We start from the raw sequence: 14,285 nt of genomic DNA, 5'->3' as shown, positions 1-14,285 counted from the left end.
CAATAAATAAATAAATAAATAGCTTATAGGGTCAAAGAAAAAATTACTGGTAGTGACTGAAAGTAGCTCCCTCCTCTGTTTCCCTCCCCAGTAACCTATTATGTCCATTCGAGAATTTATAGTACTAATAGCTCTCTTGCTGATAAACTGCCACCTTGATCCAGAGCAGAGGACTGCAGATTCTTGTTGCATTTTCCAGCCTTCTGGGGAAAGTGCTGCTGTATCCTTTTTCTAAACTGAGCAGATGAATTTTGGACTTATGTAGCTTGTCTTTAAAATATGGCAATGAACAAATCTCTGCTTTGAAGGCATTGGAGAAAATAGATATTTCAGGCTCTGGTTTCATTTTGGGAATCGTTGTTGGTATGTCCTATCACTTGAGAAGAAGCATATTTAGGAGAACTCCCTGCTAACTGTTTGAGCCTGAGATTATTTGCCCTTTTACTGGGACAGCTCGCTGAGATTTGAAGCAACTGGAAGCTAGAAGTCTCATCCAGCACTATGCATCTTCAAAAACTGAAAGGCAATAGCTCAGTTAGTTAACTGCTGTGGTATTTTAATAGAGTTTACTAAATAGCATTTAATGATTATGCCAATTGTGTCAAAAACAGGAAATGCACGTTTTTAAGTGGGTACAGAGTAGCACATACCTTTTTTGTTTTTCCTCTTTCGTTTTCTGCTGCTGATTTGCTTCCCAGACCAGTCTGATTTTATGTTTTCCACATCTCTTGTTACGATCTCTGAAAAGCTCTGTCCTACTTAAAACTACACTGAAAGGGGTGGAGCGTAAAGGAGGCAGTAGGGTGTGCTTCCCACTCCCCCAAGAGAAAAAAAATAGCAGCCAAGATCTCAGAATGATCTAGGACAGAGTGGCATGTGTCCAAACTGCAAGGTTTCTGCATGGGGCAGAAGAGCTGGCTTGTGGATTTTTACATACTGGATTTTGCAGCCAGTTTGCTTTGATCATTCTCTATTCTAATCAGAGAGCAGATGAAAAACTGTTGCTTCATTGTGCTTCTAGGAATGTGAGGGAGTAGGCAGCACCTCAAGTGAGTGCACAGATGGCTTGTTTATAACATGACCTGAGGTCTGCAGGCTTAGTCTTAGTGCTAAGAAACTCCTGCTTTGAACTGAGCAGTGTGCTGTACTGGAATGACATCCACTCACAATTTTAAGCACAGAGACCTCGTGTCAAAACATGCCTCATTGCTGCTGGAATCACCTCGAGTACTGTGTTCAGTTTTAGGCCCCTCACTACAAGAAGGACATTGAGGTCCTGGAGCGTGTTCAGAGAAGGGCAACAAAACTGGGGAGGGGTCTGGAGCACAAGTCTTATGAGGAGCGGCTGAGGGAGCTGGGATTGTTTAGTCTGGAGACTATTTTAGAACTGGGTTATGAAAACTATTGATGATTCAATCATTACAGTAATAGGTGTGTGTAAAGGTTTAGGAATTGATTAATTAGAAATTGGTTCCTAATAATATTTAGTGCAAGCACAGACATAAATAGCATGTGAGGGACTCCCATTTTCAGGAAGTATGCAGAATCCTCTGTCAGCAAACATGGTAAGGGTCATTTTGCACTCTGGTAAAGAGGAAACTATTTATCTTGAATGTTCAAGTCTTCTCTATATGGAAACCTGTGTCAAGATTATCATATGCATCCTTGAGTAAAACTGCAGGCGGTAACATAAATGCCATAATTCTGATTTAGGAACAGTTGGAATTGACTGTTTCCAGAGGGGACTGTACTGAGAAAGGCTAGTTGGGCACTGCTGAACAAACAGGGGCTAACTTCTATTTCTTCTGGAGACAATTATTTATTTATTTGTTTATTTGCTACCAGAGTTCTAGATTAAAGATTCTAACAAGGCAATAGCTTTCAGGGAAGATTTCAAGAGTTATTATTTCCTAGATTTTTGCAGCTTAAGCACAACTGTAGGTGTCGAGAGAGTGGTGTGGGTGCTATGTGTACTTCTTACTTTGCTTTAGGAAAACAAGCACTAATACCTTCTCGATTCAGCACTGTCCACTGGTTTACCTTTCAGCTGATCCTGCATCAGGATAGCGGTTTTTCAGGAGTTAGAGTGCATCCCCACACAATGTCTAGATACACTTCAGCTGTAAGGCAGCTATTCAGGTGGTGTGGAGCTTCTGCTTTCAGTTCCACATCAGATGCGAAATGCAGGAAATTGAAAAGGCTGAACATCTTTATGATAAATACCAACCTGGGAAGGGATCCCTGCTCCAGCCTGAACGGACGCGCGTCTCTCAGAATTTCTTCATCGGAGAACAGCTCCAGTTCTGTCATTGCCTGTGTAGCCCTGACAAGACGGAGGAACGCGGCTGTGGCCGTCACCGCAGCGCGGCCCCTTTAAGGGCTGCCCCGCACTACGTGCCGCCGGAGCCGGAAGCGCCCGCGGAGCCGGCCCAGGTCCCGCGGAGCCGAAGCGCTGCGGCCCAGCCATGAGCCGGCCGCCGGCTCTGCAGGCGCAGACCTGCGGTCCCTGGGAGATGAAGGAGCGCCTGGGTACCGGCGGCTTCGGCAACGTCATCCGCTGGCACAACAAGGTAGGCGGCGGCCGGCCCGCTCCGCCAGACTCGGCCCGGCCTGCGCTCAGCCGACGGTGTGTTGTGTCCGCAGGAGACCGGCGAGCAATTGGCCATCAAGCAGTGCCGGCAGGAGCTGAGCCCGCGCAACCGTGACCGCTGGGCACTGGAGATACAGATCATGAAGAGGTGAGGGGCCCGGCCCGGCGGCGGCGGGCGGGATCGGGGCCTGGCGCTCCCGGCCGGGCCGAGCGGAGCCCGGCGCCCCCAGCCCGCCTGGCCCGGCCCAGCCCTGTGGGGTGCGTTGTAACGGTTGCGCTGAGGTAAAGGCGGGAGAGGCGGCCGGCCGCCTCCTGCCTTCTCGAAAGGGCGCGCGGTGCGGAGGAGTTGGGAACGTAATGAAGAAGATCTTGCTTTGTTATTCCTCAGAGCTTCAGGTCTTCGGCTTCTGGTGTTAAAACGGTTCTATGTTAACGTCTTGTACTGCGTTGTTCTACGGGACCGGTGGATTGATTGACGTGGGGCACCGTGGCCTGGTCACAGCTGGGGTCTTCCTGGGAGGACGGTACCAGACTGTCAGACCGTTGAGCTCTTCCTGTAGTTCCTAGGTGTGCCTGTTGTGGGTGTGCTCACGGAAAGCACTGGCTGCAGTAGGGCACAAACAGCTGGAACGAGTCTGTAGGCCTGTGAGGGATGGATGAACTGCAGGCCTTTAGAACCACCCGTTTCAGTTTCTAAAACGATTAATGTTCTTATAGGACTTATCTTGACAACCATGAACACGTGAAACTTGATGAAGGTGTTTACCCTAGGTTCTGGTGATCGTGTGTATTTGCCTCATTTCTGTTTCTCAGGCTGAACCACCCAAACGTGGTGGCTGCCCGTGATGTTCCTGAGGGAATGCAGAAGCTTGCACCAAATGATTTGCCATTGCTGGCTATGGAGTACTGCCAGGGCGGAGACCTTCGCAAGGTGGGGGTGTATGGTTAAGAGAATGAATAAAGCCAAATATTATTGTAATCCAGATATTTTGCAGATGGTATAGTTAGAACGATTATCATGATGGAAAAGAGACAATCAAAAGAGAGGAAAATGGCCACCCATGTCCTAGGCTCATAGAAGGAAACTCCAAAGGAGCAACCTCCAGAAAGAGATCCTTCCCTAGTGCTGGTCAGCCCTTAAATGAGGTCTAGGAGAGGTGAAGTCAGACTCCACCCCTTCCAGTCACACAGGTGGATTGCCTTCCCCTGTGTTCCATGGCAGACTCAGTACTTGCCTCAGGTGATCATCAAATCAATGGTTCAGGCCATGATTCAACAGTTCCCATACATGGGATCACTGGGGTAATGTGGTTTAACTTGACAGGTGGCAGTCATTCACTCACTCTCCTCCCCTTCCTAGTGGGATGTAGGAGAGTTTTGGAAAAGAAAAAGAAATAAGTAGGACTTATAGGTTGAGATAAAACTATTTACCAAGTCAGAAGGATAATAATTGTGACAAATATAGATAGATAGATAAATAAAAATTTATCTAACAAATGCTGCACAGGCAAATGCTCACCACCCTGTGGCCAGTGCCCAGCTAACCCCCCCCCCTCCCCCCGTATCCCTTTTACCAGTTTAAATCAGCTGTCTCAATTCTGTTCTGTCCCAGTACTTTGGACCTTTGCTGAGAATGGCCTTAACTCTATACATTACTGCTTAGCAGCAACTATAAATGTTGGTATGTTATCAACATTGTTTTTCTCAGAGAACTAAAAATGTAGTTGGTCCTTGATAAAGTTGTCCTGAAAATTTCAGTGCTTTTTGAAGCTTTCTACTTTTATGTTGCTGCAAGTAACAGTACAGCAGTTTTGCACATAGGGGATGAGAATATGTGCGAGGGATATACAACAAGATTGAGAGTACGGCCAAGGCCGTTGTAGCTCAAGGTGGAATCTCTATCTGTAATAGGAAAAAAATACAATTACTCATGCTGGTTCGTATCTTTCTGTTTTTTTTAACCTTTGCTATAACCTGCCCATAGATAAGACCCATAACTTAGAGATGACACAAGCTGATATTACCAAGCTCCAGGGGAAATGGTTATGAAGGAAACAGCTAAGTTGCGGTGACACTGACTTTTTCCATACACCCTTTCTCGTCCCATGAATACACTGAGGCTTGAAGCTCTAATTGTTGCTACGAGAAGTCATAGTTCCATGATTTTGCCTGTAAAAAATTTTGTTGTTCTTCCTGGAACATCTTGTGTTTTGCGAATCTGTGGGACTGAGATTCTTCAGTGGGGTGTAGGATAGAGAAGCTACAGTGTATGGTATGGTGAAGCTGTCACTTGTGGTATTTTCTTGCAGTACCTGAATCAGCTGGAGAATTGCTGTGGTTTGCGGGAAGAAGCTATTCTCATCTTACTGTCTGATATTGGTAAGTGATGGCAGTATCTTCAGAAGTCTGAACTACAGAAGTGTTGAATCACTGCAGCTGTGACTTTTAACAGTTCCATTTTAGACAAGCCTCTAAACAGTATGCTTGCTTTGCTTGACCCAGTTTGTAAGAGAGAGCCTTTGATTTTTTAATTTATTTTTTCTTGACACCTTCCTCCTCCTGCAAAAAGCACCCTGGTACTGCTGTCGTGTTTTTGTTTTTCTTAATTTTATTAAGAAAAAAGAGACATTGTAAAGTATGACTTTGAGCAAGGGTATGGAAAATAAAGGGCATTTATTCTGACTGTGGTGTATTCTTAAGACCAGATTTCCTAGTAGTGGGGTTGCAGTGGCTTTGTGTGAAAATTTGGGAAATTCTTGTGAATCTGAAGAATTTTGGAGGTGAAATGGGGAGAGCATCACTTTATGGATGGAACAGAAAAAGATGTTTGGTAGCGCAGCTTTTGGATCCTGATTTAAGACTGTTGATGAAATAGGCAAAGAAAAGCTAAATATAGGCACTCCTCTGGTGAAGAGATAAATTTTACTTCTGCCAGCAGTTTATTTTTTTTTTAACCTTTAGTACTTTGGAAAGGGTATAGAAAATGACTTGGAGAGAAAGGAGTCTACTGTAACTTGAAAAATGTCTCTGCCAAGAGATCAAATTTATATTCAGAAGTGTTTGTTGCTAACCTTCTCCTCTTGCACATGGTATTTCATTTTTCAGTCAATGATCTTGTCCTTTGTACAAGATTTGACTCGAACACCATGCTTGTGCCACTTAGAAGTGAAACCTTAGTGAGCTCATACTAGGTACTTTTACATTCTTAGAAAGTGGCTCTTTGTGTCTTAGCCTCTGCTCTCAGGTACCTTCATGAGAACAGGATCATCCACAGAGACTTGAAACCAGAGAACATTGTGCTGCAGCAAGGAGAGCAAAGGGTAAGCAGTAATGTGGTGTCTCTACCTACACAGACAAGTAAAAGTAAGATGAGTATGTGCATGTGTTCACTGCAGTTATAGTGGTGAACCAGCAGAAGCGTTCAACCTAGATTAACAGCTGTCTCAGATTTGTGTGTCATTCAGCACCTTTCCTGCATATCTTTGAAGAGCTGAACTGTTTTTCTCTTGTATGTGTCCTTTTAACGAAACTTATCTCTAGTATTTTTTTTGTTTGTTTTATGTTTCAGTTAATACACAAAATCATCGACCTTGGATATGCTAAGGAGTTGGATCAGGGTAGCTTATGCACATCCTTTGTTGGAACACTACAGTACTTGGTAAGGAAATAATTCAGCTAGATGAGCAATTCCCACTTTGGTGTGGGACAAAGTTAACAGTGTAATTCAACTTTGGACTGGGATGAAGTAATTGTCTCGGTCTGGGGTGTGTTTGGGGTGCTGCAGCTAACAGAGGTAAACTGTTTTCTTCTCTTCTGCCTCCCACCTCCACTGTATTATCTCAGTGTCTATGATAAGACAGTGTGTTGTATTTATAAGAAGCAGGAGTGTTCTGTGAGCTCTCAGCTCATGAGAGGCAGTGTTTCAGTACAGCCATTAATGCAACACAAATGTTAATTAGCTCTTATGGGGCAGAGAGAGCTGAGAGATGGATGGCTTTGTCTCATACATGTGTTAACTGTCTCAGGCTCCAGAGCTGCTGGAACAGCAGAAGTATACAGTTACAGTGGATTACTGGAGCTTTGGCACACTGGCTTTTGAATGCATTACAGGCTTCAGACCATTCCTACCCAACTGGCAGCCAGTACAATGGTGAGTGACCTTAGGCCAGGTTATTAAAAAGAATGCATGCAGTGCCATTGTCCTGTCTATGGGAAGTAGAGGTGTGGCCCCTTGATTCTTTAGGGTAATATCCCTGTATTCCTTACCTTATGGAGACTGACTTCTTTTACTGGAGTTTGATCTACTCGAGCAAGTTGAGCATTCCTTAGGTTTCTCTTTGTGATTGGGACTGACTTCTGCAGGACAAGTAGCAGAAACTAAAGCAACATATTTGTTTTAACTGTAAAAGCCTGCTAACATGGATGCTGGGAAAGGCAAGTGATTACTTCACTACTGTACTTGCTTGAATTCTTTAGGCATACAAAAGTGCGACAGAAGAGTGAGCTGGATATTGTTGTTTCAGAAGACTTATCTGGAGAAGTCAAATTTTCTAGCAGTTTGCCATGCCCAAACAATCTAAACAGGTGAGGACTAGAAATCCATTGTGATCTGTTACGTCATACTGAAATGAATTTCTTACTCTGTGAATAGACCACGTTTATTTTATGTGCCTTCCTATGTCGATCTGTAAATAAGGTGAGTGCTTGACACGAACAGTGCTTGTGCACCATGTCCCATGTGTTGGTGAGTCTCCATTTCTGCCTTCTAAATAGCACATTTACACTCAGGAAAAGAGAACTGGTTGTCAGTTCTCACGCAGGTACGTGGCCAGGTGGTGACTGCAGATGCAGTTTCTTTTCTGATTCTGTTCTTGCTTTGGTCCTTTAGTGTTTTGGCTGGGAAACTGGAGAAATGGCTGCAACTCATGTTAATGTGGCACCCACGGCAGAGAGGTACAGATCCTGTGTATGGGCCCAATGGGTGTTTCAAAGCTTTGGATGACATCTTGAATTTGAAGGTAAGCAGCTGACCTGGATTACCTTAAAAACATTTCCCGAGTGCAGTTGAACCTAGTCCATGATGGAAGAGCCTTGAGTCACGGTCCTAGGATTCTGGGCAGCACCTCCTCCTATTTAGAAATATGCTTTCCTCGTGCTTTTTTGGAGGAGAAATTGAACTTGCTGGGAGTAGCAAATAGCTTCTGTGTGTTCTTGGTTCCGTATTCTGGCAAAGAATTCTGCTGAAAAAGCTGTTTAATTGCCATGTGACCTCTCTTCCAGCTGACAAAGGATGAGGTCTTGAGCCTATAATGTTATGAAGTAGCTGCAAAATGACTTCTTGTACTTTGCAAGTGGTTTGAACAGTTTATTGGTGGTCAGTGTCTCAGTCCAGAGATCTCTGCTCAAACATAACCTATACATTTTAGCCCTTCTCATCCCACGCTGATCTCCTTTTAGTTGCTGCATGTTTTGAACATGGTTACGGGAACTGTGCATACCTACCCTGTGACAGAGGAAGAGACTCTACAAACAGTGAAGGCCCGGATCCAGTTAGATACTGGAATCCCAGAGCAGGATCAGGAGCTACTGCAGGAGGCTGGTCTTGCATTATTTACTCAGAAGCATACAGCTGATAGCAGGGTGAGTCTGGGTGTACCCCTTCCTTGCTGTTCAGTGAATTTTGCACGTGCAGTTCTTGCACTGGGAGTACAACACTCCCTGCTGTTCTGACAGGCCTTAGTTGTAGTAACCATTTAGACCTAATCCCTTGCAGAATAGGCACCCTGTTCCCTTGGCTGAAGAGCATTTTGTTCGTGGTGTTGCTGAGGCTTGCTGTTTCAGAGAGAACTCCATTCGGCCTTCTGTCTTCTGCAGGTGAATGATGCTGCAGCTGTAGACACAGACCTCCTCTTCCTCTTTGATAATCAGAAAGTTGCCTATGACGCTCAGGTTGCCTTGCGACCTCATCCGGAAAGTGTTGACTACATCCGTAAGGACTTTCTCTAGCATGAATGTGAGAGGTTGTTCACGTTGAGAGGGCTGCCTGTATTCTGTAGTTTCTATCATGTGCGAGGAGCAGGGTGAGATTTTGTATATTGGTACTGGAGAAGCAGTGAAACAACCCGACAAAGAGTTCATTCAGCTTTTGTAAATAACTGAGCAAAGGAAGGGTTTAATAATACCACAGAAGCTGCACAGAGGACAGCTAGCTGTAAGCTTGGCAATAGGTGGCATCTTGGATGTGTGTCTTTCAAAGGAGTGATGTTTAAGTCTATGTGTCATGTGATAATACTACTTTTAAGCCTCATACTGATTTCCCTTCACCCATTCTTCTGTTTCCAGTTCAGGATCCGAAGAAGAATCTGCACTTTTTCCAGCTGCGGAAAGTGTGGGGTCAGATCTGGCACACAATCAGGATGCTGAAAGAGGATTGTAACCGGCTGCAGCAGGGACAGCGAGCAGCCATGTATGGTGGTAGTCTCTCTAGAGCACATATTTCTTCCTTTGCCCCCGGTGAAAGTAAAAGGACAGGAGTAGGATCCTGACAGAATGGGAAAGCCCATGAGCAGAGCTGTTAACAGCAAGTGAAAAACTGAAAATTGTGTTCTTTAACACAGCTGCTTTTTGTCACAGAATCACAGAATCATAGGGGTTGGAAGGGACCTCCAGAGATCATCGAGTCCAACTGCTGTCCTCACTGCTGCACTCTGTTGTATCTACTTTTGTTATACGTGGAGGGTTGCATTTATAATTTGGGAAGATAATAGGACATTCTTGTCTATGCAGGATGAATCTGTTGCGTTACAATAGTACTCTGTCAAAGATGAAGAATTCTATGGCCTCCCTTTCCCAGCAGCTGAAAGCAAAACTGGACTTCTTCAAAACAAGCATTCAGATTGATCTTGAGAAGTATAAAGAGCAGATTGAATTTGGAATTAGTGAGTATAGCATCTCGCATACAGAGGTCTTTTATATCTCACATGGTGTCCTATCTTTCCCTGCATGAATCTGAGAAAAGCAATTGTTCTGTTTTCATTCCTGTAGCTTCTGAGAAGCTGCTCTTTGCCTGGAAAGAGATGGAGCAAGCTGTGGAACTTTGTGGTCGGGTATGTTTCTAAATCTTCACTGCTTATCCTAAGAAAAAAGGCAAGCTATTCCCCCTTGTTCTCCTTTAAGTAGAAACTTACTGTGTCTGAGCTGACTCCACAATCACACTGCCTTGGTTTGCACTGCATGGTGGGTTTTTTTTTCTTTCAATAGTTTTCAAAAGGCTTAGGGAGTAAAGATGATCTTGTGGAATATGAGAGGAGATTTTGCAGTGGTTGCATTCAGAGGTCCAGCCAAAGAAGGGTGGAGGTAGATTTTATCAAGATAGCTGAAAGAAGGAGTTGGGATTGTAAGTTAAACTGAATGGTAAAGCAAATGGTTAGGTGACTGAACACAAGACAGTGTAATCTCTGTAAGTACAACTTGAGGATCCTTGCTCCCAAATTGCAAGTGAAAAGTGACGAGTAAAATTAGTCTTATTCTGTGCCAATACTTGGGCCTTCTGTAGTTGAAGGATGTGGAGTAGCAGAAGGACTGTCTGACAAGTGGCAGCTTCTGCATATGAATAAGTTCAGGGGAGAAAACGATGACAGGTAGGATGAGAGAAGAAATCTGGAGCAGTGAATAAGGAGGAAGCATTGCATCCTGGGATCTAGCACCACATGCATTATGAAGCCTAGCCCTTCAATGGTGCTTCATCACAGACCAAGTTTATCAACCAAAAAAATCTCAGAAACTATTTTATTCCAGAGCACAGAGCTAATTTATTTTAAACGAATTATCTCATGTTCTCCCTTGTCTTTGTCCAAGACTTGCTTTGTTGATATGTATAGAACTATGAACAAGAAAGGAAGAGTCAATGAGTAGTAACATCTTTGCTTGTATTCTGCTCTGCTTCCAGGAGGATGATGTGGATCAGCTAGTAAAGAAGATGATGGCCCTGCAAACAGATATTGTGGACCTTCAGAGAAGCCCACTGGGTCGTAAGCAAGGAGGAACGTTAGAGGATTTGTAAGTTGAACTGTTTTCAACTTCAAATGTAGGGGCATTACTGGCAAAACTTAATCCCTTATTCACTCTAGGATAATGAAATTGCTCTCTCTTCAGTTTAAATTGCAGGAGACTTTAAAAATTAAAAAACTAACAAGAAAAAGTTAGACTCCACACCTCTTGATCTGAAATAGCAGAATGGTATATAAAAGATTTGAGTTCTTGAATAACTTGTTCGTAATTTAGGTCCTAGAGAAATCCTTTGTGTTCTGTGCCTTTTTCTTCTAGAGAAGAACAAGCCAGAGAGTTGTACCGGAGACTGAGAGAGAAGCCAAGAGGTGAGAGATTTTATGTCAAGTAGGTTGTAACTTTGGAGATAAAAATAATCCGCACTGCGTAATCTGCATTTCTCTGCATACTAAGCCTGCCCTTGTTTTAGCTGTATGTGGTTTGCCTTTTTTTGGAGAAGGGAGTCAGGAACTCAGTTTTAAATGAGGCCAGTCTTGCTTCTTTGACATCTGAGCCTTTCTTGGAACTTCTGATCTTTTCTCAGAGCAAGCTGTTGCTGCAAGCATATGCTGCTGCTTCATTTTCTGTCTAGGAAGCGTGAAAGACATGGCTGTTCATTTGAGCAGTTGTACAGTCCCAAGGCAATAAACCCAAGCTATAAACTTTGCTTTTCAATTCTCGTATCTTGGTGGCCAAAGAACAGTGCAGTTCATCCCACCCAAACATGCATGTCCTCTCTATTTGGGATGTTTCAGGATTGAAGAAAGAGTGTAAACAAACCGCTGAGAAGCCTTCTCACTGTAATAAAAGTCTGCTTCTCTGTGTAATATTCTGACTCTTATTCCAGATCAGAGGACAAGTGGTGACAGCCAAGAAATAGTACGGTTGCTCTTACAGGCAATCCAGACCTTTGAAAAAAAAGTCCGAGTCATTTATGCTCAACTCAGGTGAGCTTTGTTGTCAGCTTTTATTGACTTTTGAGAAAACATTTTCAGCAAGTGGTTCTGTTCTAGCAGTATCAGAAACAGGTTTAACAGGGCTATAGGGGATAATAAACTTCAGAACACTACTGCACTTGACCATGTGTGATCTAATTTGTTACTATTTATTTCTGGAAAGTAAAACTGTAGTTTGCAAGCAGAAGGCACTGGAATTGTTCCCCAGAGTAGAGAAAGTGATGAATCTGATGAATGAAGATGAAGAAACAGTTGTAAGGCTTCAGGAGAAACGTCAGAAAGAACTGTGGAACTTGCTGAAAATTGCTTGTGTAAGTAAAATAAAAATTCTACTGTTGTTAGGTTATTAGCACACCCAAGTTACCAAAATAATACTAAGTGTAATACATCCTATGGTTGTTTGTCTTCATTACTTTGAATTAGGATTAAAGATGGTTTCTAGGCTGTCTTGTGTTTCTGGCTGTTGCAAATAAGTGGAAATAATTGCAATTTCAATCTGCTGTCTTTTCCTTAGAGTAAAGTACGTGGTCCTGTTACTGGCAGTCCAGAGAGCATGAACACATCACGTCTTAATAGCCCTGGTCAGCTGCTGCTGCAGGTCCCTTCTGCAACGTATACTGTACCAGAATCTGCCAGGAAAAGGTGAGGTGAAGGCTGGAGTTCTGTTACTGCTAATGTAGGCACTGCAAAGCTTTGTGTGTAAAAACAAACAAACAAAACTTGATGTGGAAGCTTTCTTAGATTCCACGCTTTGTGTTCAGTTTCCAGTAACAGTAGTCTTACCTACCTAGTGGCTGTTTCGGTTTGTTTGTTTGCTTTTTTGTTTCTTCTGGGGTTTGTGAATATTCTTTACGAACAACTGGAATTAATATTTAGCTGCATACCCCTCCCACTTCAATAATACATGGTTTGCTTTAGCTAGTCTAGTTGGGCTTACTTTGTGTACTGACAGCAGGAATTGTGTTATTGTGGAAGGTAATGAATGGTAGCTGGGCTGTATCGTGAGAGGTTCTTCTACCAAGCACATGAAGTTCTGGCTTGTTTAAAGCAATTGGATCACTAAATTAACGAGACCTTAGCTTGTTTATTTGTATGTTGCTTCATGTTTTAGTTTATAGACAACATTTTCTCTAGTGGCAGTGGGTCCATATAATAAGCAAATTCCAATTAATAAGCATGCTTCCTTTTCACCCATGCCAGTAAATCTGGGAATGCCACTGACTTTCTCTGTTGTAACATGAGTTTATGAGCCTGTGTCTGAAGGTTAATGCTCCTCACTGCTGTGAAGCATACCTTCCCGAAGAATTTCTTAGAGAGACTGCCACTGAAAATAACTGTCAAACACTCTCATTTTTCAGTGAAGAGCTACTGCTGGAATCGCAGAAGCTGTGTAGACAACTAGAAAATGTGATGCATGACACAATGAAGGATCAGGAGCAGAGCTTTATGGTAAAATGCTTGATATTCTTGTACAAGTGAACTAGGGAAGCTTATTGCTCAAAAATTCTGTTTGCATACCTTTGCCCACTCAAAAATTGAAATGGTTAATAGAAACCTGGAGTTGGATGAAATGAAACCACTCACTCCCATTTGAACTGCTGACACATTTCCTGCTTGCTGAGAGTGGGGGCCATGTCTTTGAGCTCTTGGTCATTTAGTGCCAAACCATAAAGCATCAGGGATACTCAGACTTCCCTTTCTTGGAAAGGCAGAGGCAAGCGGGGGGAGAGGTACTTGGTTGTGGTACAAAAATACTGCAAAACTGCACTTTTGCAGTTGGGATGGATCTGTCGTGGCAACACACTAGTGTGCAGGGATGCTTATTTACTGCAGTAGAATACTGACGTGCAAGTAAAACATTGAAGAAAATAGTTTAAGGTGGCGTTTTTTCATTTAAATAAATCACACAGTTCGTCACGGAACTATACTGACCAATTTGTTTGCAGTAGACTTTTTAAATCTTTAAAATCTCAAATAAAAGCTACCATTCAACATTGTATTTCTAACTGTTTATACCTTAGGCTCTCGATTGGAGCTGGCTGCAGCTTCAGGTAGAAGAAAGAAGCAGTCCAGAACAAACTCATATGTAAAATCACTTCAACTGCCTCTAAAGACATGCTACCTGAGTAAGCCAACTGTGATAATCTGCCGCCTCTAGAAAGGGAAGTGCCTCCTTCTACTGTTGCCTACTGCTTATGTGAGATACATGTCACAGCTTCTAGTATCCACAGCTCAGATACTTTATTTCTGAAAGATAGGGTAGTAAACACCTATCCTAACTGCTTGGGAGAAGTTCCTTAACAGTGCCTTAAGACAGCAGATATTCTTACTCCATGACTTGATGTTTTTCCCTTAGGCACTGTGTGGTTGTTCTTGTACCTTTCAGGCTTTCTGATGAAAAATGGACAACACATGCAGTCAGCTTGCACTGTCACTGGTATATGTCACCTTCCTAATACACCTGAACTGTGAACAGATTTTCTTAGCTTTGCTGATTTGCACTTTTTTTTTTAAGTATAACGGTTATAATTACTTAATACTTGTTTCCTGTGTGGGAACGAAATTATCTAAAAAGCGTGAACTTTTTGTTTGTTCTTTTTAATATACTAAAAAAATTTTAATGAAAAAGCTATTTTACTGTACAGGCCTCTGAAATATGAGGTAAAGATGTCAGCTTATAGAGCACAGAGAAG

The 14,285-nt window shown here is 43.0% G+C and overlaps 1 protein-coding gene across 2 annotated transcripts; it reads left to right on the top strand.

The window, feature by feature from the left end:
• The first annotated feature begins 2,362 nt into the window (after positions 1-2,362).
• Positions 2,363-13,943, top strand: IKBKB (inhibitor of nuclear factor kappa B kinase subunit beta). Of its 2 annotated transcripts, XM_065747197.1 has the most exons (21): positions 2,363-2,570; positions 2,644-2,738; positions 3,404-3,521; positions 4,900-4,969; positions 5,822-5,910; positions 6,159-6,248; positions 6,616-6,740; positions 7,067-7,174; positions 7,479-7,608; positions 8,048-8,230; positions 8,465-8,579; positions 8,933-9,056; positions 9,377-9,528; positions 9,635-9,696; positions 10,539-10,648; positions 10,916-10,965; positions 11,484-11,583; positions 11,756-11,903; positions 12,107-12,234; positions 12,951-13,041; positions 13,614-13,943. In XM_065747197.1, exons 1-21 carry the CDS (start codon positions 2,466-2,468, stop codon positions 13,680-13,682), a joined length of 2,262 nt encoding a protein of 753 aa, XP_065603269.1. In that variant the 5' UTR covers positions 2,363-2,465; the 3' UTR covers positions 13,683-13,943. The 2 variants fall into 2 exon arrangements, with proteins under 2 accessions (XP_065603269.1, XP_065603270.1); XM_065747198.1 differs by lacking the exons at positions 2,363-2,570; positions 2,644-2,738 and having other exon boundaries at positions 3,435-3,830.
• Positions 13,944-14,285: the final 342 nt, after the last annotated feature.

The sequence above is a fragment of the Cyrtonyx montezumae genome, unplaced genomic scaffold, assembly GCF_038088225.1.
Source record: "Cyrtonyx montezumae isolate F1298 unplaced genomic scaffold, pur_monq_1.0 scaffold_42, whole genome shotgun sequence".
Taxonomy (NCBI): Eukaryota; Metazoa; Chordata; class Aves; order Galliformes; family Odontophoridae; genus Cyrtonyx; species Cyrtonyx montezumae.
This window is presented reverse-complemented; position numbering and strand designations above follow the sequence as displayed.

Coding starts and splice junctions, on each gene's coding strand:
- IKBKB (XM_065747197.1), top strand. CDS start 2,466: ATGAGCCGGCCGCCGGCTCTGCAGGCGCAGACCTGCGGTCCCTGGGAG. Junction 6,741..7,066: donor AACTGGCAGCCAGTACAATG/GTGAGTGACCTT, acceptor TGAATTCTTTAG/GCATACAAAAGTGCGACAGA. Junction 10,966..11,483: donor ACTGAGAGAGAAGCCAAGAG/GTGAGAGATTTT, acceptor CTCTTATTCCAG/ATCAGAGGACAAGTGGTGAC.